A 24,337-nucleotide genomic window follows, 5' to 3' on the forward strand; every position below is an offset into this window, starting at 1 on the left:
CAAGGTCCTTCTGGGGCATCACCCTCTCGCATCTTCCCTCCAGCCATCCTCTTCCCTAAAGAATGCTTCTTACCCAAAACAGCATCCCCTCTCATGTCCAAGTGACAGTCACCCACTTCTCCTCCCCCTTTCCTCCCACTCCTCTCCCTCCTCGTTTCCCCCTCAGTACCCAGGCACCCTGACCTTTTCCTTCCCTTCCGTAGATATGTCCCATGCCAGCGCAATGCCCTTCCTTTCTCCTTCCCTCCGTGCCACCATCCTCCCCAGTTCCTCCTTTACCCGGGTTAGAGGCGGCCGGGGAAGCCTGCAACAGCCCAGGGTGGCGAACGTCTTTCCCTAGCTCTTCCTCCACTCCCGGGCTCCTCCTCCAGGCCTACTCCGCCATGTCCTCCTCCCCCAGGCCCCGGCCCCGGCCCAGTCCAGCCCTGGTCCCCGCCTCTCCGGGGCGGGGCCCCGCACTTTTAAAAGTAGCGGCGGGAGATGGTGGCAAGCCGATTTGGGGGAGGGGCTGATCTGTGCCCAATTGGGACCCGAGCTTCATCTTTGGTCCCCGGGCGTGGGTGCGTCGCAGGTGGACTAAGGGAGCGAGGAAGCGGCAACCACCGAGAACTCACCTTGGAATAAGCCCGAGGAGGAGGAAGAGAAGGAAGGCAGGCAGCGGCCCGGGGCCTGCAAGCCGCCCCGCTCCGCAGGCTCGGCTTGGGCCAGGACCATGCATTCGGGGAGCAAGGTGAAGAGCGAGTACATGAAGCGTTACAAAGATCCCAAGTGGGACACATGCGGCCCGTGCTACCGGGAGCTGCTGCACTATCGCCTGAGCCGGAGGCTGCTGGAGCAGACGCACAACCCCTGGTTATGGGACGGTTGGGGGCCGTCCAGCACCTCGGACGATTCCTCGTCTTCCGGGGGTGGCGAGGCCTCCACGCCCCAGGGACCCCAGGGAGCTTCGGCCTGGTCTCCACCTCCGACCCCACCCAAGCCCCTGGGAGAGGGAGCGGAGCCGGGAGTGGAGGAGAAGGAGGCCGAGGTCTCTGAGGATGAGGACGCTGCCAGCCTCCCAGGTAAGCTGGCGCCGGACGTGTGCACCAACTCTTATCCTGGAAGTTTGGTTGGGTACACTTTTGTTTATCAAGTTGCTGTCCGAGGTCCGGGCCGGAGGGTGAGAGAGGGACTCCCCCCAGTCCCCCGCCACCCTCCTTACTGCCTTTTCCCTCCCACTATGCAGACCCCAAACTCACACTCCACCCCCAACCCTCAGTCCAGTCCCCGCGTCACACTAGGGGTGCACCCTAGATGAACAAAATAGGGCGATCAGCGGTCCTCTGTTGTTGCCCTAGTAAGGCTGCTTTGCATTGGCGTCTAATTAATTCAGTTGTTGCTTGGCTACCTCCACTAACCTCCTCCGCTGCTATGTTCCTAAAGAACAATGAGAAATTTGTTTAAACGGTCATTTTGTTCCTTGATCTCTCTGTGTGTTAATGGTTCTGGAGTCTGATTATGAAAAGATATTTTTCTTTATCTCTTATTGTTGTTTTCTTTACATCGCCTCCTTTCCAAATATATCCCTTCCTCTTCCCCTACCCGGAGACTCGTTCCTTGTTGCTGAGAATACAAAAGAAGGGGCGGGGATTGGAGGAGTGCTAGAAGGGGGAACAAAACTGAACAATTCGCTGCCAAATCTAACTATAAACTGATTCACATCCATAAATCTCCATCTCTGCTAAGAAGGAAAGGACAGTGAACTGTCTCATTTCTTCAGGTCAAGCTTAATCATTTATAAAATTGCACAGATTTTAGTTTATTTGTCATTGTGGATATTTTTTTCTGGTTTTGCTTACTTTGTTTTTCATTAGCTCATATGCTGTTTGGAATTCTTCATATTCATGTTTCCTAAGGGCTCTATAATATTCCATTACATTAATATGTCATAGATTTGTTTATCCCTCGCCAATAAATGGACATTTATCATTTTGTTTGAAGGGCTTTACATGCTGATCAAAGATTGTTCTTTACCCCGAAGGTAAGAGGGAGCCACTGAAGTTTACTGAGTAGGGGAGTGACTTGTGTTTCAGCAATATTAAATTGGCACCTTGGAGAGAGACAGTATGGGCTGGAGGCCTGGGAGATCTTGTTAGGAGGATATTGAAATAATCTGGATGGCAGATGATGAAGGATGGAAAGAGGAAGAGGGTCAGGAGAAATGTGGAGAAAGAATCTTCAAGATTTAGTAATATATTAGATGTAAGGCAGGAAAGGAGAGTAAAGAGTCAGGAATGATTATTAGGTTGCTTACCTGGAAGGAGGTGTAACAATCCACAGAAATAGGGAAGTTAGCTCAAAAACTTTACTTCCTGTTTAGAGTAGTGATCTTTATGGTTTTCTTTCTTTTGTTTTCTTTCTTTCTTTTTCTTTCTCTTTCCCTTTCCTCTCCCTTTTTACTTTCTCTCTTTTCTAGTTTAGTCACTTCACCAATGTTGTTGGGAGGAAATATTGAATATATTTTCGGCCTGTTTGCTTGTTTTAGGGTTAATTGAAGAGAGGAGGAATGCCTGCTCTCCTTCCTCCTATTTATTTATTTAACAGTTTGAACTGCACTATTTTGCATTGCATTATCTTTTATTGTTCTCTAATAAATTTCTGCGTAGTTACAGATGACAATGTTAAGGTCTAAAGAATATAAGTGACTTGTCCAAGGTCACAGAGTTAGCATAGCTTGCAATAGAAACTAGGTCTCAACCAAAAGCTCAACCAGATTTTAAACTCCTTAAGGGCAATGACTGATGTCCCCTCCCACATCCCTGGACAGAGAACTTGAAGCTTGTCATGGGTCCAAGGCTGATTAAATGCCATATATTTTGAGATGACTGGATTTATTTTCACTGCTGACAATCCAAAAGAATATAGACCAGCTCAAGATCATCTTTGATCTTGAGGAACACACTTTGGAAATCTGAATTTACGTTATAGGTAATTTTGCAAAATTATATTTAATATAAGGCAGCTCTAGGAGGAGTACAAAGAACATTCATCTAAATGTCATGAGACCTAGCTTCTATTCCTGTGACCCTGGGTAGCTCAGTTAAACTCTTTGGACCTTAATTTTCTCATCTGTAATAAGAACATTAGCCTAAATCAGTGTTCTCCCAAGTAGGAACCAGCTTGAAACCTAGAAGTGTGTGATCAACTAAATGGAGAGGAGGAAGATGGTTTACATCTAATCCTCTCTGCAATAGATAGTCATGGGCTTTGTTCTCCACACAACCACATCTACCCTTCATTCATTACCACCCAATTCACCTCCACTCTACTCCTTTGTGTGCAAACTCCCAACCTTCTCCCTTATGGGTTAGGGTGGCCCCTCAGACTTAGGGTTATAACTTAACCCCCATCTGGGCACCGAGAGCAGCGGCAGCAGCTGCACAGGTGACATTGGGAAAATTCCACTCTCCCCCCTCCAATCCCCCAGCACTCTATGCAGCTAGGTGAAGTAGGAGATACAATGCTGGGCCTTGAGTCAGGAAGACTTGAGTTCAAATCCAGACTCTTTACAAGTTGTATGACTGAGCAAGTCACTTAACCAATGTTTGCCTTAGTTTCTTTAACTGTAAAATGGAGATCATTTCTGTGATTCTACATCATAGAGCTGTGTGGATCAAATGAGATACTATTTGTAAAGTTCTTAGCATTGTGCCTGGTATTACATAAATGCTTATTCCTTTCCCCATCTAACATAAAATTACAAATTCTTCAGCATGGTATAAAAAACCCTTTCCAATCTGGCTCTAACTTATCTTTCCCTCCTGTTTTCATATTATTCCTACTTAAGTCAAACTCTGGTCTACTTGGTGTATTTTCAAACTTAACACTCCCAGTTCCAGCTTCCAAATATAGTAGCCTTGCTCCTCATGCTAGAATCCTCATTTTCCTTCAATCAGCTTATGTACCATTTTTTCCAGGAAGTCTTCCCTAATTCTTATTCCTACCATTGTTAGTGCTCTCTTCCCTCTAAAATTATTTGTATTTCTTTATTTGCATGTGTGTTCTTTTCTCTCATTAGATTGTAAGTTACTTGAGAGCAAACTGATTGGATGTGTGGGGTGATTAAGAGGGAGCTTTGAAGAATGACTCAACTGAGGGCCTAGATGACTAAAAGGATGATAGTGTTCTTGACATAGTTACAGGGAAGTTTGGAAAAAGTGTGGATTTGGGTGGGAGGGGAATAGTGTACTTTGCTTTGGACATATGTTTAAAATGTCTTTGGGACAGCCAGTTCCAAATATCCAGTAGGCAGGTGATGATGATGGGAGACTGGAGCAGAGCTCAGGAGAAAGATTAAGTTTGGTTATCCAGATCTGGGAGTCACTTGCATAGAGATGACCATTGGAAGCCATGGAAGCTGATCAGATGAACTAGTGAGAGAATATAGAGGGATGGGGAGGGGGCAAAGGAAGCAGACCCAGAATAGAGCCATGGGCCATACTCATAATTAGTGGGTATGGCATGGATGATGACCCTGAAAAGGAGGTTTGAGAATGTAGTGATCAGAAAGGAAGGAGAATTAGGAGACTGTGATTCTGGGAAAACAGAGAGGACACAGTATGTTTAGGAGGAGAGGGTGGTGAATAGTAATAGATGCTGCTGCAGAGAAACCAAGGATGATGATTGAGAAGAAACTATTAGATTGGGTAATTAAGTAAGCATTGATAACTTTGGAGATTGCCAATAATGAGGTCAGTTGCAGAGGGTTTAGAAGAGTAAGATGAGATGAAGTGATGACTTTTTTCTAAGGAGGTGAGCTGAGAAACAGGAGAGATAGATGTAAGATGATAGCTAGCTAGGGGTATTGGGATCTAGGAAGTTTTTTTTCTTTCCAGTTTTTGAAATAAGAGGAAAGAGGGTCATTTTGTATGGAATACTCATGTTTATATTACCAACTTTTGTCTTTGCCCATGTCTGCCACAATGTCAGCTTATTAAAATGCTTAGAGTTTGCTTTTTAGAATAGACTCTTGTGAGAGAATTATCTTCTTTTAAAATTGTAATTTTTATTATTGCTTTGTTATTAAATTTTACTGTTTGTCTTGAAGCTGTTTTTAGCAAAGGAGTTGATCTATGAAAATTGTTAAATATTGAGAAAAGACTTCCTATGTGTAAATTGGATCCACAAATCCTCTAGCTGTTTTCTGTTCTCATTCCAAGAGAAAATGTGTGGGCTGCTCAGAATTGAATGCAGAACATTTCCCCCCCCTTAGTTTTTCAGCCTTGAAATTGAATCTCACACTCTAAAATTCCCTGTTCCTATGGGATCAGCTAGTAGATAAGCATGTCTCGTTATTTTGAAAGTGGAAAATTTCTAAGATTAGTGTCATTTCAATTTAACACACACTTAGCTGCCTACTATAGTCAAGGTATTTGTTGGGGACACAATATTTCAAAATAAATCTTTGTCCTCAAGATACTAACAGTCTAGTGGGGCATGGGAAAGAGGTGGAATATGAAAAGCACATATACAAATTGTTGTGAATACAGGTTAGAATGCAAATTCGAGTTGGAAAAAAGGTTTAAAAATTGGAAGAGGGAGACATTGCTTTAATTTTGAATACCAAAATTGGGAGGTTTCACAGAAAATGTAGCATCGGTATTGAACCTTCAAGGAAGGAAGGGATTAAAAACCCCAGCAGAGATGGCAAAGGGGAGTCTTGTTTCAAACACATAAAATGATGTGAGCAACAGCAGAAAGAAATAAGAGATGAAGAGTATACAGCTGCATCAGGTAGATTTGAGTCATTGTGCAGGACTCTGAATTACCAGGATCAGTACTTTAAACCAAATATGGTATTAATACCAAATATGGTAAACACAAGGGAGAGTCACTGAAAGTATTTAAGTAGAGGAATAAGAAGGTTATAACGGTGCATTAGGAAGGTTACCCAGGTACGTATGGAGGATGGACTCTAGGAAGGAAGGCCAGCTAGGATACTGTTCCAGGAGTCTAGGTGAGAAGAACTTAAGGCCTCAACTATGGTGATTGCAGTGAGAATGGATGTCTATAAAGGGTGTCCCTTTATACCACTGTTAGAGACTGAATACTCATTTGGATAGACCATGCACTCAATCCCTCATAATCCATCTATTGGAAAATGTTCTATTGTATAGCTTAGTAGCATTTAGATGCAAGACAAACTTTCAACTTGGTATCTTTACTTGGGGAATTCACAACAGATTAGCTGAGGTAGTAACCATGGAAATGCATCCATTATGAGGATTTGAACAGTTGTAAAACTAAGGAACCAGCAAACCTGTATAAATTTCATTCAGTAATCTTCCAGAGGAAGATTGAAACTGCAATTAATTTTGTTTTTAATATTTTAAGATGCTAAATAGGTATAAAATTTTTCTCTGAAAAAGGGCACTAAGCTAGGACATGCTTTTCCTTGAGCAATATCAGTATTGATCATGAAGTGTAATTTCTTTGTTTTTTTTTTTTTGTTTTTGTTTTTTCCACTTTGACCAATTTTTATTAGTCCCTCTTCTTAGGAAGCATTGATCATCAAAAAGCATTTATTGGTCACCAAGTCTACTGTGTTAGGGCTAGAAAAGAGATAAAAAGTAAGGCCGAGTTTCTCTTCATTAATTCTTGACTCAAATGACCAACCTTAATCAACTGGCCCTTCCTATCTGCCTCAGTACTAACTGTTCTAATTTTCTAATATATCCACAGTGGATAGCATAAACTGTCACCTCAGCCAAATAAATCTATTTATGATGTCACTTAACCTCTCTGAGCCTTGGTTTACTAATCTGCAAAATGATGAGGTTGGACTAGACCAGGGGTTAGTCTTATTTATGTCTTAGATTCCTTTGGCAGTCTGGTGAAACCTGTGGACCCCTTCTCAGAATAGTGTTGTCAAATACATTATATACATAGAACTGCAAAGGAAAACAATTATATTAAAATAGTTATAAAAATATTAAAAAAAAATTCAAGACCTCAGATTAAGAATCTCTGCAAAACACAAGTTTTTCAAGTCTGTCTGTCTCTGAACCCTTTGTTACAATTCACCTACTTTCGTCTTCCCCCATGTGTTCCTTGCTCCTGTATAGCACTTTATAAACATTCTTACATATATTATCTCATCGGATCCTCATAAATATCTTATGAAAAATTCAGGGTATCCCCATCTTACAGATGAAGAAACTGAGGTTCAAAGAGGTTAAGTGACTTGTCCAAGGTCCTACTTCATTACACTCATTATTATTATTAAAATAACATGTACACACACACACACACACACACACATACACACAGGCTTCAAAGTTTACAAATCATTTTCCTCACAACAACCCTGTGAGGTAGGTAGTGCAACTATTATTACCCCAATTTCATAGATGAAGAAACTGAGGAGTGAAGAAGGGACTCAGCTACTAAGTGACGGAGCGAAGGCTCAAGCCTTACTATGTGACTCCCCATCTGGTGCTCCTTCCACTCCACCATGGTCTCTCAGTCATGCTACTCCTCTCTCCTGTGAATACTGCCTTTCTGCTATACCTTATCCCTCTTCTCTGCATAGTCTTCATATAACACAATCTGATTTATATCTTTTCATCACGTCAACAACCTTCCCTGAGCAGTTGTTTTACTTTTATAAAATCAAAAGGGTCACATTTCTATGTGTAAGAAAATACATTTTAATATACTTTTATGGTTTTGCTTGTCTGCTCATGTTTTTCATTAATTTCTACCATTAATAGGTAAGCTCCCTGAGGACAGAAATGATGCCACCTGCTTTTGCTATAAATTGGGAATAGGACCTAATGGAGTGTTTTTCACTTAGAATCAATGAAATATTACTGATTAGGCCTTAGATGCTTGATGATCAAATGTAAAGATATGATTTCATTGTGGGTATGAGTAAAAGTATGGTATGATATGGTATGAGCCAAAGTAAGGTTTTAGTCTGATAAATGACTTGGTATAGCCAAAAGGAAAGAGGATATATACTCTATATGTGATTCATAGACTTAAATCCAACATGATAATCAATCAAGTCTATTACAGTGTCCAATATAAGGCACAACTTTTACAAATATTAAATCTAGAGCTCTGATTTTGACATTTTAATTTCTCTTAAACTCCCTGCAACAATGAAATAATCAGCTTACTTCGGCCAAGCTCAGACTTCAAGTGACTGAGTCTGTACTTCTTCACAATAAGAAAACAAGAAAAGGTACTAATAAAGCAATTTAAAAAACAACTAAATTATGATTACCCAAACCTTAGTCTTCATAAGAAATAAGCAATCCTAACAACTGGTTAAAAAAAAATTAAAATAATGATAAAAGCATGGAACATACTTATCTTCAGAGGACAAAATGCCCCATGGTATAGACATCAAACCTATGAAACATAAAAGGTCTGGCAAAAATATCAGTAAGATGAAAAACTGCAAAATCTGTTCTGAGACGTTCAAAATTCCTAATTTGTGTGTCACTTCAAAAAACAAGTCAGAATCATCATGGACTCTCATGTGATTATGTCTAGTTTTGCCAAGAGATGTTCTATTGCAGGACAGTAGAATAAATAGGTTAATGGGATAAATGAGTCATTGGAAGTTTTTCAAATAATTATTTAACAAAATAAAATTAGACACACTGCACTTTCTCTTTGACACAAACCATGTTGTTAATACCAGACTACTTCTAAAAATAGAAGCTAATATGTAAAAATGTTTAACTTATGGTTGGGAGATTCGGTCTGTTTTCAACCAAACCATTATTTGGCCATTTCCTCACCAAATGACTATTTTACTATGTAAGTTTGTGTGTATATGTGTGTATATGTATACACACACACACGTATATACTCATCTATTCATACACATACACATATATGCAAATACATAGAGAGATCTAGCTACTTCTCTATAACTCTGTTGATGGTGTCTGAAAGCATCTGCAATAGAAAAATTCATCACCACGAAGCCCACCTGATGATGAACCTCAGCCTAAAAAGGATGTCTTTTGTTTAAATTTTTTTTAATTTTTATTATGTTTAACAATCACTGCCATACAATTGTGATTTTATCCCCCCACCTACCCCCCACTCCCCCCTTCCCTCCCCACGACTGCATACAATTCTGTATAGATTCTACATATACTTTCCTATTGAGTATATTTTCACTATAGTCATGCTATGTAGTCAGACTAAGATAAATGAAAGAAATCGTATAACAAATCAGAACATGATACACAAACACATACACATACACAAACATGATCTGTTACATTATGTGAGTGACTTCCATATTTCTCTCTCTGAGTGTGGAAGGCATTTTGCCTTGAGAACCACCATTGGGATTCTAAAAAGGATGTCTTACAAAAACATTTTTTTGGAGCGATTCTATTATTGTTATTTCCACAACTGCTTTGGAATACATGTGTATGTGTATAGAAAACCTGCCTCTTCAAAAACCTTAGCTCAGAACAGGAGGTAAAGAAACTTATTTCTCTAATTGCAAGCTCAGTTCACATCTTTGGGATGACCCCAGAGAGACTAGCAATGACCTTGCTAAATAACTGCTAGAGAACTAGAGAATTCTCTGACCCACTGGTATTTAAATTTCCATGGGTTCAGCTTTTCGGTATTAAGCTTATTCCCAAAAGCAACTGTTTTCTTCTGGATCAAAATAGACTCTCGTCATCAAAATCTGGAATGTCATCGTAAGAGTAGCCCCTGTAGCCTTTGGAAGCATAGTAGGCAATGCGCAAATGGTAGAATCCTGGCAGGAATACCAGAATCCCAATTATCAGGACAGGAATGGCTCCGTCTGCCCCCCCTTTGCTGATATATCCAGCTAACAGCAGAGCACCTATGACAATGAGAAAGGTGCCAATCATAAATAGCACTATGGCAAGTGCTATAGCCTTGTAAGGAATTTTGGGAGGGCTCTTCTTAAACTGAAGGTCAATGTAGCCATCATCTGTGCTAGAAAGCTTGGAGTACTTCACTTTACTACTGGGGATCCCAGTAGTTACATTGTTACGGGATGGCATCATAACAAAAAAACTGTTTCCTCAGCTAGAATCTCCAGCCCAGGCCCGTCTCTCCTTCCTCAGGCCCGGCAGAACACGTCCCGAGCCGCGGCCAACGCTACGCCCCTCGGAGAACGAATGAGCGACCGCCGGTCGGCAGGAAGCCAATTTCTTTGTGTTGGTTTTGTTTTATGTGTATTTATAAGGGGAGTAGAAGGGGACTGCTTCAATCGAAAAAACACTGGACTTAGAATCAGAAGCCCTGGGTGTCAATTCTACTCTGATGTTGTGACCATGGGAGATTTGTCTTTTTTCTAAACTCCAGTTTATTTTGTAAAATGAGGATACTCTAACCTACCTACTACTACTGCACAGGGGGTGTTGTTAGCAAAGCATTTTTGTAAACTGCAAGTGGTATCTATCCAAATGTGAGCTATTATTGTTTTATACTGGGCTGAGACTTCCCTGTTTCTATCTTGGGTGCCACCATTCAGCCAGTCTTCCATGTTAGAAATACAGTACAATATACATATTGTACAGGTTTTTGTTTTCTCCTCCTCTTTGCCAACGCTCTCCCCTAATCATATTTCTAATTCTACCATATTTTTCTCATTCATTTTCACTGTTTCTACCTTGATTCAGAACCTCATTACTACCTTCATTTTTCAGTAGTCCTCCTACAGGTCATTGCATCCATTTTCTCTCACTTCTAACTCATTCTTCATACAACTGCCAGGCTCATATGGATTTAAAGCAATGAAGAATTACCAAAGAGTTTTAAACAGAAGGGACATGATCATTAAATCCATAAATCAAGGTTCTCCATGATTATGGTATACATATTTTTTTCTACCTTATTTCAGATTACTTCTCCCCAACATGTATGCTCCAATCAAACTAGGTTTGTACTGTCTATCTTCTCCCTTGGCTCCTGTGTTCCCTAAGTCTGTCATGTCCTTCCTATTATCTGTTTGTTGAAATCCTATCCATATTTTAGGACCTGGAACAAATACTGCTTACTCTAGAAGTCTTTCCTGATCCCCAATTTCTTCCCCTCCTTGATTCTCAAACTTGGTTTTCTATCTTTCTTTGTGAACTTTATGTATCATTTTGTATTCTAGCGATTTGTGTGTGTGTTGTAACTGACTCCCCACTAGATTGTGAGCTCCATGAGGACAGAGGGATGGTCTTATTTTTCTTTGTATCTTTCCTAACCCTCTAGCATAAGTAGATGATGCATAATAAATAAATGTTGGTTCTAGTTGTTGAAGTTGATTTCATTTTTAGGATTGGGAATCTAGTTCTCATCCAGCATTCATCCTTACCAATTCCCTGCATTTAATGCAGAGATTAATACTCAAAACACATCCAATTAATATTATTTGAACATACTATCCTATCAGTGTATTTCTCAAGTTTTTTTTCTTTTAAAAATGGGATAAGTTGGTGTTAAAAATTCTTTTCAAAATTCTAAATAGTTGTATTTCTTCCTCCCCACAATTAACATGTTAATTTTTTCCTATGTTTCCTCTCCTCTAGTGAACAATAACCACAAAAAAAAAACAAACCAAACTAAAACCCTTATATGTTCAGTCAAGTGAAACTTGTGTCTGAAAGTGCAAGTCTCATTATTCTCTATTTTGAGTCTGTCATCTGTATGCAGGAGATGGATACCATGCTTCATCTTCAGTCTTTTAGAATTGTGGCTTGTCTTGCCTCAATCAGAGTTCTAAAATCTTTCAAAGTTACTTTTCTTTATAATGTCATTGTATAAGTGATTCTTTTGGTTCTTCTCACTTTACTCTGTATCACTAAATTTCTTTTTCTAAGGGAAGTTGTGAATCTGACTACAGTTAACTCAGTTACTTGTTAAATCACTCGTGTTCATATTTTTTCATCAGATATATACATATCCATGTAATCAGTAGGCACAGTGGATAGAGTGCTGGATCTGGAGTTATGAAGACCTAAGTTCAAATCCAGCCTCAGATACTTTACTAACTGTATGACCTTGGGCAAGTCATTTAACTTGTTTATCTCACTTTCTTCAGTTGTTAAACTGGGATTATAATAGCACATGCCTTTTGGGATTGTTGTAAGGATCAAATGAGATAAAATTTCTATAAATGCTAGGTATTATTATTTTCCTTTTTCTTAAGACCCCTAGTTATGATATGTTTTTTTTCTTTTTAAAGAAACACCTGGAAAAGATACACAACAAAAAAGTAAACAGCAGGAGGAAGCAAAAGAACCACAAAGAGAAGTGAAAGATACCACTGAGCATCCTCGCCAGCGTGCCTTGCTTGCTAAAACAGATAAGAAACCAGCTAAAAGTCCTCAAAGGCCAAGTAAAACAAAAGAAATCAAACATCCATTTGCCCTTTACGGCTGGGGAGAAAAACAGACAGATACTGGGAGCCAGAAAACACATAATGTATGTGCTTCCGCTTCGACACGACAGGTAAGTTCCCTTGGGTGATGAGCTTACTTTTTCACCTCATCTGGAGGAGAGGAGAGGCTGACAACATTTATACCATCAAGCACTCCTTTCCATCCAGCATCCTGGACGTTTCCACATTAATCTTTCTGGGTCTTGGGATGCAGTGGGATGAGGCAGGCCAGCAAAGTCCAGGGTCCCAAAGGATGTATGTATAAGGTCTGTACAGCAAAGGCTTACAGTCAAAAAGTCAGTTAATAATTCAGATTTATGCACTGCTTTTAGGCTTGTAGGTTTTTCCCAACAACTCTGTTAGGTCAGGTAGAACAAGAATTATTTTTCCCACTTTAGAGGTGAGGAAACTAAGACTCCCAAGAGATAAGATGACTTGCCCATAGTCAACACAAATAATGAGTTGGGATTCAAGCCTAAGTCTCCTGATTTTGCATCCATTTTCTTTCTGCTCTACCACATTATTCCTTGCCTTTTCCCCATGCAGTTAGCATAGGAAAGGGATATAATAATGTCATAAATCCAGGAAAGAAAAGACTCTCTAGGGTTCAGAAATAAACAACAGGTAATGGATTCCAGGTAGAAAGGCCCAATTAGAATCTGCAGGAGCATAAGCAAGAAAAGGGACAAACAAATTAGAACGAGTAAATAAGAGCACTGCTGACTCCAGAGCACAAAGAGTGAGATTCTTTGCTTGGATTTTTTCTTCTTCCTGAACATGGATAGTCCAGAGGTAAGCAGTAAGCATAGAGAGACCTTTGTTGGTTCCAGGAGCTTCTTATTCAAGGATGGTATGAGATATAGACTTTCTAAGGATTCAGTTACAAGTAGATTGTAGCATGCTGTGAAGCTGTCATGGGTGTCACAAAATGCTGGATTTCCTTTATCTTTTTTTGCTCATTCTTTTGACCAGGGGGTAGAGATGAAAAGATAAATTGTGGGGGTGTGTGTGTATATATACACACGCTTTGTTTCTTATGGAACCAGCAATTGTGGTAGAGCTGAACCTCCCAGGATATTCTCTCTTTCAGCTTTGCTAAGCTACCTATCTTATATGTTGAATATTTTTGTCACATGAGAAATATTATTATAAATCTCATATCCTGTAGTTACTGAAACTTATATAGAATTTAGTTTTTGCTCAAATGTCCAGTATTATCATACTCATTTATTCTCTCCTTATGTATTATAGCTAATGTGTTTAACTTCCAAAAACTTGTTTCTCTATAGCATAATTACACTTCTTTTTAGACATTCCTAAGTCAATTCATTATCCCCTTATGCTTTAGTCCTTATTCACCTTATGAGTGGGCTCTGAGGACTGATTTTTGGATTTTAAGTAGTTTTCTGGGAAACAATGTTATTGTTAATAATATATTAATAGCTTAGAAAAAATTCATAACTTTTTTCTTTTTAGCATTGAGGGGCAAATTCTTAGTTTAGGTTGAATTTTATTAGCAACAATAAGAGTCTTGGCTTAACAAAATACTTTCAAACCAAGTTTTAATGGTCTTTTAAAAGTAATATTTGGATATGGTGGTAAAGAATTTGGACAGTAACTACCTGGAATTAATAATGCAACAAGATTTTACCTGTAGCATTTTGATATTTCTAGCTAATTTATTGGACTATAATCTTAAGAATTCATTTGGATGGTTAGTCTACACTGAGTCTAAAATAAATATAAGTTGATTTGGAAAGAGAGGAGTAGGCAGGGTTTGGAATATAATCTAGCCAAAGTCTCAGATTTTGTTTGCAAGTTATTTGAGCCACTTTGAATCTCAGGAATTTTAGCTTTCAGACTTGTAGTGATGGTGGCAAGTAACTGATCTCACTTAGGACTCACCATAGAATGGCATACAATTTTAGATTATTTAGTGTAGCATTTCCAATAAAAGCCCATATTATATCCAAATCTCTTGGGAGAAAAATCCAAAGTCTAGATATTATTATTCATTTATAATATATACTGTGATGCCACTTATGTTTACATGATTCTGATGCAGAGGTATATAAATTGTTATAGTAGAAATATTTCCAATACCATTCCCAGCTTCAATGTAAACACATGAAAGGAGAGCTTAAAATTCAGCTTCCTTCACATAGGTCAGTTGGATTCAATAAATGACCTTGATATTGAATGTAACCTTGAGTGGTGGGGAAGATCATGGAAGAATACTTCTTTTAGGGATCAAGAAAAATGGAGTCACATAAATAGAAAAAAAACCATATTCCAAACTTTAGCGGGCAATATAAAAGATTTATTCGAGGAAAAAGCACTTATTTTCTAATGCTTAGTGGTCCAAGAAATGGTATGATTTATTTATTTTTCTTCTGAGTGAACTAATACACTCAGGCATTATTCACTCCCATAGGAACACTGGCACTAGTCTCACTGACTTTTTCATCCAACCTATCCTGCTTATAGGCTACTAAACCATCTTTCTAATACACATCTCATCACTTCCCAACTCAGAAAATTTCCTTGGCACCCCATAACTCATAGAATAAAATCCCAGCCCCTTTACCTTGCACTTTATTCCTCTGTGATTAGCTCTGACCTCCTCTTTCCATCCTTCTCCCCATTTCCCTGCCTCTCCCCCCCAACAAAAAATATGCCCTTTTCTAGCTATTCCAATATAGCTAGGTGGCACAGTGAACAGAGGGCCAGGCTTGGAGTCAGGAAGACATCTTCCTGAGTTTAATTCTGGCCTCAGAAACCAGCTTTGTGACCTTAGGCAAGTCACTTAACCCTATTTGCCTCAGTTTTGTCATCTATAAAATGAGTTGGAGAAGGAAATGGCAAACCACTCCAGTATTGTTGCCAAAAAAATCCCAAATGGAGTCACAAAGAGTCAGAAAATGACTGAATAAAAGTTATACCAATCTCACTGTCCTCAGACAAGCTCAATTTCATTCTGGTCTCTACTTAAATACATACTGAAGCATTGGGGGAGGTAAAAAGATAAAATGAGTTGACACTATATTTTGAGAAACTCTAATTCTACGCCATACCTAATTAGAATATATTCCTTAATTCATCAAATTTCAGCATTTGTTATGGATACTAGAATGTGCTAGAGTATGAAGTTATGGAACACTCATCCCAGGTCATCAATATGCTGCAGTGGAGACGAGCACTGGCTTTGAAGTCAAGAGCTGTGGGTTCAGATCCTGACTCTGCCACTTGACTACTTATGTGCCCTTGTCCAAATTACTTTACCTCCCTGGGAGGTCCTTAGTTTCTCCTGAAAATGAGGGAGTTGAACTATGGTCTCTCCAGCTATAAAAGATATAAAAATTTGTTCTTAAATGACCACAGTAGGGTAATCTTCCTGAGGTGGTTTCAGGGCTATTCTGCATTAAAGAGTCTAGGAAACAATGTTCTTTTTGTTTTTTAAGTTTAATCTAATGCTTTAAAAAGTCTGTGACTTCCTGATAACTTTCCTGTAGAACCCTTTCTCATTGCAAAGAAAAACAAATAAGCAAAACAAATTAACATATCAGTTATATCTGATTGTGTGTATATGCTGGATTCCATATGTGGAGTTCCCCATCTCTACTGAGAGGAGGGAGACATTTCATTATTAGCCTTCTGGAATCAAAGACTAGTAACTTCATAGGTGGTACAGTAGATAGAGGACTAGACCTAGAGACAGGAAGACCTGAATTCAAACCTGGTCTCAGATGCTTACTAGCTGTGTGACTTTGGGCAAGTCCTTTAACCTGTTTTCCTCAGTTTCCTCATCTGTAAAATAGGGATAATAATAGCACCTATCTCTCAAGGATCAAATGAGGGTCAAATGAGATACTGATTATAATGTAAAGCATTTAGCACAATGTCTGGCACACTATTTAAAGGTGGGCTAATGTTATTATTATCTGAATTATGTCTTTTATTGTTGTTTCCCTTTACATTATTATAGTTATTGTCATATAGTGTTATCTTGGCTCTGCTTTCTTCAAATTTATGTATGCTTTTTAGTCATTAAAATCCCTGTGTGTTTCATGAATCATTACTAACAACTAGGATTCCTTTCAGCTTTGACATTCTCTGAATTCATTATAAGACTGACAAATGGGCATGATAACTGCTAGCAGTTCTATCATAAATTCACCAAGCCAAGTTTTTAGTTGCATATCTAAAAATGGGGCCTTTGAAAATAAAAATTCTTTGGGTTTTTTGGACTGGATCTATAATTTTATGAGTATAGGAACTGAAAATGAGGAAACTCCCATCTACCAAAGCAGATACCAAAGCAGATAGGCACCTCCTTTGCAACTTAATCTTAGAAAATATTCTAGAGCATTGAGAAGAGGTTAAATGACTTGCCTAAAGTTATGAAGTCAGTATATATTTGAGGTTACACTTGAACCCCAAGTTGTTGTGACTCTGAGGCAGCCTCTTTTTTTTTTTAAAGCCTCCTAATTTCTTTCATTAATTCATTAACCATTTTTTGTTTTCTTGTTTGGTTTAAATACACGATTTCTTCACTGTGGAATATTTTTGGCATGAGAACTCCCTTCATTTCTTGAGTTGGAGAAGGAAATGGCAAACCACTCCAGTATCATTGCCAAGAAAATCCCAAATGGGGTCACAAAGAGTCAGAAAATGACTGAATAAAAGCTATACCAATCTCATTATGATTATATTATATTATTATGTAATATATTAACCTCTTCTCAGTGCTCTAGAAAATTCTATAAGATTAAGTTGCAAAGGAGGTGCCTATCTATTTTTGTAGATGGAATTTCTTCACTGTAAGTTCCTTCTACTCATAAAATTATAGGTCCAGTCCAAAAAACCCAAAGAATTTTTATTTTCATAGGCTTCATTTTTGGAGATGCAACTAAATCAGCATTTCTCTTTCAACTTTAAAATAGTCTTAGAGAGATGCTAGTGACCCTGAGAAAAGAGGTTAAATGACTTCCTTCTCTGCTGCTACATAGCTGGTATGTTCCAAAGTCAGGACTGTCCAATACCTCATGATGCTTTTCCTTCCATTTGTTAAATACATCTACTTCATGAATCAGTAGCTTCAAGAAAAATCACTGTCTTCAAGAAAAAAAATAGTCTTGACTAAGATAGCATTTTGTCAATGCCAAGACAATTTGATTTGTGATACTTAATTTTTTTAAACCTTCACAGATTCATGAATCAGCATTACGAGCCAAAAATAGAAGACAAGTGGAGAAAAGGAAACTGGTCATTCAGAGGCAAAGAGCCTATTCTGCAGATGTACAGAAATCCAGAAGGATCAAGCCTTCCTCTGCAGATAATCCATGGATGACAGAATACATGAGATGCTACTCAGCAAGAGCTTGATGAAAGAAAAATGTGCTTAAATAACGCATTAAAAACAATAGGACATTGGTTTAGGAAACCAAATGATTACGGAAGGTTTTATTTAGGGGGTTCCCAAAAGAGTGCTTTTTAAAAATGTATTCTGGTAACTCACTTCTATAGTAGAGCATATAGCTGAAGCCATAGACATCTGAAGTTATTTATGATGATCATTCCCTAAATAACCTCATTAAAAACAACAGGATATTGGTTTAGGAAACCAAATGATTACAGAAGGTTTTATTTAGGGGGTTCCCAAAAGTGTGCTTTTTTTAATGTATTCTGTAGAGCAGATAGCTGAAGCCATACACATTTGAAGTTATTCATGATGATCATTCCCTAACTCTTTGGTATTCTTGAGTTTTTGAAACATCTTAATTTTTGGAGACAATGACACCAAATGGCTTTTAAGTGGCAAGTTTTATGAGATGCTTAATATTCAGTATTTCATAATTGGAGAAGGAGCCCAATCTCTTTCTCTCTTGAACATCAGCAAATGCTGTAGAAAGTAAGATGGTTCCATTTTATACCTAACACAAGCCTATTTTCTATTCTGTGAAATTTTATCCAGTGGAAGCATTAATAGCAAAAGAGCAGTCCTTTCTGAGAGCTGTTCTTCTGATCGTTATCAACTTGTGAAACAAGTTCTGGTAAAAATTGAACTTACCCCATTTCTTTACCAGTTCGTTTAGCATTTCATGTGGACAGTAACATTCAACATTTTTCTAGAGCTGATCTTCACTTTTTTCCCCTACTGGTCTGGGCACTTACTATTTAATACTCCAAATACATTCCAATTGAGAGATATCCATGCAATAAATATTTTAGGGTAAGACTGAAGTTTCTTTGAGTCAAAGACTGTCACAAGTTAAGTTTTCTGCTGCAGAACGTTTTCTCTCAGAGCACACTCCTAGTGATTTAAGATCTGCTGGCCCTATTTTAATCATGTATTTTGTCACTTGTTTACCAGTTGGCTTTTAAGAATAAATGGGCATCAGTGCAGTAAATTTTAGAATTTGTACTCAAACTTAGAATAAATTTATAAGTATTGAGGTTCTGGGACTTATCAGGAATGGGCATCTTGTAGACATCAGGGGTATAGTCTCATTTTTACTTTTCATTGCTTTCCTTTCCAAAACCAATTCAATAATAAGTAAACCTTGGTTTTATGCAGTGTTCCTTAGAGTTTCTACTTCACTGGCATTCCTTTTTTGATATTCTTATAGCAGGACATAGTCTCAGGGAATGAGTGTATGTTTCCCTGCATATGTATAAGAATTTAGGGGGAATTATCTCTCTCTCTTGGGCTCCAGAATGTCCTTAAAATATCCTGCTGAGTCCTGAACATGGATTCTTTCTCCATTTATTAGGGATGGGGACCTGATTGTGGGATCTGATTCTAAAGATCCTTAAAGGAAAGGGGAAAAATCTTGCATATGTAGCTCTAGCAGCCACATGAATAAAAATTAAGTGTTATTATAACAGGTGCTTTTAGATGTGAGACTAAACATTCTCAAGTTTTTATTCTCAGTCTATGGAACCATGCAAACAACTGTAGTGTATAGATTCACTCTCCATCCTATTTTTTCCCTATCTTCATCTGGTCTTTAAATATATTCTACTTGTCTAGTTATAAATAAATTAAGCTTTGAAATTTGATTTCTAAATAGTAATAGCCTTTCTACTTACTGTGATTTTTGACCTTTATATGAAGTTCATTTTGAGGTTCATTCTTTTGTTCAGGGAGCTGTCTGTGCTAGCCATTGAACCACATGATAGGAGTTAAATTAAATCTCTTTATTCCATATATCATCACCAAAACCAAATCACTCAATGCATGTCAGCACTTCTGATGATAATCCTTTAAAGTCATCTTTAGTTTATTAAGCTCTAGACATTGGAAGTACCAGATGTCCAAATGTGGCAATGAGTGGTGGTTGTGTAAATGGATATAAAATTCAGTATTCTCAAAAAAAATCCTCACCTGGTTGGATTTAGTAATCAAGCTTAAACTTTTCATATCGCAGCTGACAATCAGAAAGTGGCACTGTGAAGTAAAGTAGGTTTTAAATGTCTATAAATAGCCTTAGAGAATTCATTTTCAATTCAATATTTTTAAAGCCAGCCTTTTTCTAGTTTAGAAAACTGACTTGCATGTAACTAACTTACTACTGTGAAAATCCAGACACACTCACAGAAAGCTAAAGGCCGAAAATGGTCAAAATGATTTTGTTCAAAAACAACTGGGAGTATAACATAAGTAAGGTTTTAATTCTATTTTTTGATATGTATTGATAACTTACGTTGATTACTTTAAAAGTGACTACAATAATCTTGTTAATTGTTTTTAGAGGTGTGGGAGAGGGAGGGGCACTGATTCAACTCTCGTTAGATTACAACCTATGAAACTTCTTAGGCTGTGAAACAGTTCTGTGCTCATTCAATTTTTTTCCTTTCTTATAAGCAAATATAATTTCTCATAATGCTGTTACAAGTTCTCTGTGATAACTTATCAGAAAATAAGGTTGTGTAAATTATTTCATGTGGAAGAAGTTTGAGACTGAGAATATGATCTTTTAAAATCCAGAATGAAAAGGCATTTAAATGATGAAATGTGGCTATGAGATTTCTCCTTCCTCATTTTAGCTTTAATATCTTTGTTAAAATCTTTTGCCATGATATGCTCCTTTCCTTCTGCCAAGCTCTTTTTCTCTTCACCTTCAAAGTAGTAATAGAATTTTGAAATTAACGGCAGCTATTTGCGTAAATAAAAGTGACTATTTCCTTCTCTCCATGTCCCTTAACACTTATTTAAAACAACAATCCGGTAAGGCACTAAAGACAGCAGTAACAAATATCTCATTTAGAAAGTTGCGTTTCTTCCACTTTTCTTTCTAGGCATGTTTATGTACTACTTTTCCTATTGGTTTATTTTTCTTGTTCAGTATGTTAATGAATTATATGAAATTGAAACCCTTAATGAAAATACTAATAGAAGACTCAGATAGGGTCTTTAACTTGTTTGAACGTAGAATTACAGACTCAGGATGCTCTATGTTGAATCTGCTTAGGTTATATGTGCTTGAGTTAGATCCAAAAGCAGCTGCTAAGCCTGGAAGGAGATAGTAGTAGTATGCTTTGCTTGGGGCCACTAAGTCATGTCAAGGAAAGGTTCAGAGTAACAGCACAGCTACTGCAAATTATAGGTGTCTGAAAGGAATTGATCTTGCATAACCTTACAAAATAAGTCTTACTACGTTATTTCCTCCCAGCTTCTAAGCTGTACCAATTCAAACTCTTGGAGAGCTGGGAACAAAAATTCCTAGTGAAGTGTTGTGATAGTCATATTTGTATGTGCCCAGACTGTTAATGGACAAAAATAGACACATAAAATACATACCAGAAGTGAAAACCCTGTAATATTTCAGTGAAAATAGAGTTTTATATTTCATTAGATTTAAAACCACACAGAGTGAGATGTATTTACATAGCTTAAATCTCTGGTTTGCTTATGTCAAATTGCCAAACTAATATGATCTGTATAAAAACCTTGTTATAATTTGTCTCTGGCACCAGATAAACCACGTAAAAGAAATTAGCATGCTTGTTCCTAACTTGTGCTTTTGAAAGTTGATTTGCTATTGTTTTAAAAATGACACAGGATGATAGGACATTTAACTGCATGACTATGCTCAATATTGAACCATATATAGGAAGTACTGTCTAGATTTAAGACCAACCACGACCCCCTTAACACTTGTAGTGGAATATGGGCAGTTCTAGATTCCAAATGGTTATTTTTCTATAATCTATACAGCTTGGAACTTGTTCAGGGAATTAAAACTTTCTAAGCCCCAATACTCTTTCTAGGAAAGAAAAAATAAATATACATACTAAATATGAAAATTTTATTATTGGCAACAGTGACAAAAAGCTCTTAGCTATTTTAAGGGCACTCAAAAAGGATATTTATGAGCATAACTTCCCATTTCAATTTCAGAGGAACATTGCATTGGATGTGGTCTTTTAGTGAACAAAACCAGGGTTGGAGAAAATGCCCCAAGTTGATATATATGTATGTTTTAGCACTGCATTCACTTTAAATTCTAAGAAGTGTAGGCTAGACTAATCATAAAGTTCTGGCAATGTGAATTTCAGGTTTTACTTTTCTAAGAGAATAGTATGTATTGTTTTTAGCTTCTCCAGTGTTATACTTACTTGTATAAATGTGAATAAAATTAATACATATAGGCAGAGAAATTATAATTTTGTGAAAAACAATTCTGAGTTGATGTACAAGTAGTTGGATATTAAAAAGGATCAGAATTTTAAATTTCAAGGGTAAATTTTTTTTACTGATGCTTTATTTTTTTATACAACACACTCTTTGACTGCTTTATACCAGTCCTCTTGGCTCTCATCCTTCTCTCAAATTGAATCTGTATAATAGAGCTGTTTGTCCCTGAAGGCTTCATTAGACTATGTAGAAAGATTTTAAAAATCTGCTTTCCATATGGAAAGACTTTGGACCTCGCACCAATGCAACCCACCCATGCCTTCCTCTTCTGGGTAATTTTTATCCAACTTCTTATGAAGTTCCTCCCCTATAGAGGAACTAGTTATATTCCTTTCCCCTTCAGATGTGAGCCTCAGATGTACATGAGTTACATGTGTAAATTTGTTTTCTATGTCTTTATTTCCACTTGATTTGCTTCTTCCCCCATCCCCACCCCCTTTCCTGGCTACATACATTTTAAAATGATTTTTTTTTTATTAAGAAAATTTCCCAATTAAAAAAAGCTGATTTTTTCTCTGGCAGGGGGCAGAAGGAAACAGAAAAAAACACTAGTAACCTATACATAGTCAAGGAAAAAAAATTCCCACATTGGCCATGTCTAAAAAATACATCTCTTTCTTAACTCGTTAGTTCCATTACCTCTCTCAGGTTCTGAATAGCATGTTTCATTATTGGTCTTCCGGAATCATGACTGGCCACTGTTATCTATCAGTTCTTGTGACTTCTAAACTTGTTTTAATAATGTTGTTATTTTACAAATTGTTCTCCTAGTTCTTCTCACTTCAACTCTGCACTGGGTCATATAAGTCTTTCCTGGTTTTTCTGAAACTTTCTTCCTTATCATTTCTTATGGTACAATAGGATTCCATTACATTCATATACATAATTGTTCATTCTGCAATTGATGGGCACTCTTTAATTGGAAACCTCTTCAATACTTTGCTATACAAAAAAGTTGCTATATTTTGTACATATGGGTCTTTTTCCTCTTTCTTTGGTCTCTTTGGGGGTATAGGCATTCTAGTAGTATTGCTGGGTCAAAGGATATGCATAGTTGAGTAACTTTTGGGGCATAGTTCCAAACAGTTCTAGAGAGTATAACTTTTTTACATACTGTTTCTTGCCATCATTTTTAAGAAAACACAGGTAATGAAGCAGCAAATATTTATTATTTATTTATTAAGGTACTTATTAAGCTAGATGCTGGGGATGCATAAAATCAAGACTGACATAGACCCTGATATCGAGGTGCTTATATAATGGGGAAGATAAAGCTGATACAGGTTGGAATGTGACAAGTTCAGAAAAAGGACTTTGCGAAATTGGAGAAGGGAGGGATTACTTTTATTATGGGGAGAGTGGGTTAGTGAAAGATTTGTGTGGAAGTCTCACAGCACTTGAGTTTTGCCCCAAATCAGAAAATGAGATATTGTTAAAAGGCAGAGACAGGGGTGGGATTGGACACAGGGAACCTCTTTCAGGAGTGGGAGGCAGCATAAACAGACGGAAAGGGAGAGACAGGAAAAGACTGTGAGAACATGAACAGGGGGTAGCTGAGTTTAGTTACAGCAGAGTAACTGACAGGAAAAAGGAGAACAAAAGGCAGGGTGGTGGCAGATTGTGGAGTGCTTTTAATCTTCTCCATATAGGATGCTTTCTTTCTTCAGTAGACAATGAGGATTTTTGAGGAGAGGAGTGGCTGGATCAGTGCAATATTTTGCATTAGGAGGATTACTCCAACCAAAATGTAAAGCGATGGATTGGGGAGAAGAGATGACTTCATCAAAAACAGTTTGTGCCAGGCTAAATTAATTTTCTTTTTCATTCAAAAACTCAGTAAAGTACTAATCAGTGGACTGTTTCAAATACAGTTTACCTAGTTTTGGCAAAGCATTTAATTCAATCTGGTACACTATTCTTGGTAACGTGATTGAGAGATGTACTGAGTCTGGAGTTGTTGGATGGCAAGATGTAAATAGTAGCCATCAATGGTTTGATGTCACCTTAGAAGGAAGTCTCTAGTAGAGTCTCAGGGATATGTAGTTGGTTTTGTGCTCTTCTGTATTTTCATTGATGATTTGGCTAAGCATGTAGTTGGTAAGCTTATGTTTACAAGTCACAAAAAGCTGGGAGAGAGAGAATTCACTGGATGAAAAGTCAGGATCCAAAATGATCCCATCCTTACGCTAAAATAATAAAATTCAATAAGGAAAAAT

General features: G+C 37.7%; 1 protein-coding gene and 1 pseudogene across 1 annotated transcript; one reads left to right on the top strand and one right to left on the bottom strand.

The window, feature by feature from the left end:
- Positions 1-285: 285 nt before the first annotated feature.
- On the top strand, positions 286-23,631 carry CCSAP (centriole, cilia and spindle associated protein). Its single transcript, XM_072647475.1, is given in 5 exon segments — positions 286-559; positions 562-624; positions 627-1,061; positions 12,227-12,492; positions 17,630-23,631. Coding segments are annotated over 5 exon segments (1,020 nt in total). The 5' UTR covers positions 286-480; the 3' UTR covers positions 17,807-23,631.
- LOC140529072 (transmembrane protein 230 pseudogene) lies at positions 9,379-10,190 on the bottom strand (annotated as a pseudogene).
- Positions 23,632-24,337: the final 706 nt, after the last annotated feature.

Source organism: Notamacropus eugenii, chromosome 2, assembly GCF_028372415.1.
Source record: "Notamacropus eugenii isolate mMacEug1 chromosome 2, mMacEug1.pri_v2, whole genome shotgun sequence".
Taxonomy (NCBI): Eukaryota; Metazoa; Chordata; class Mammalia; order Diprotodontia; family Macropodidae; genus Notamacropus; species Notamacropus eugenii.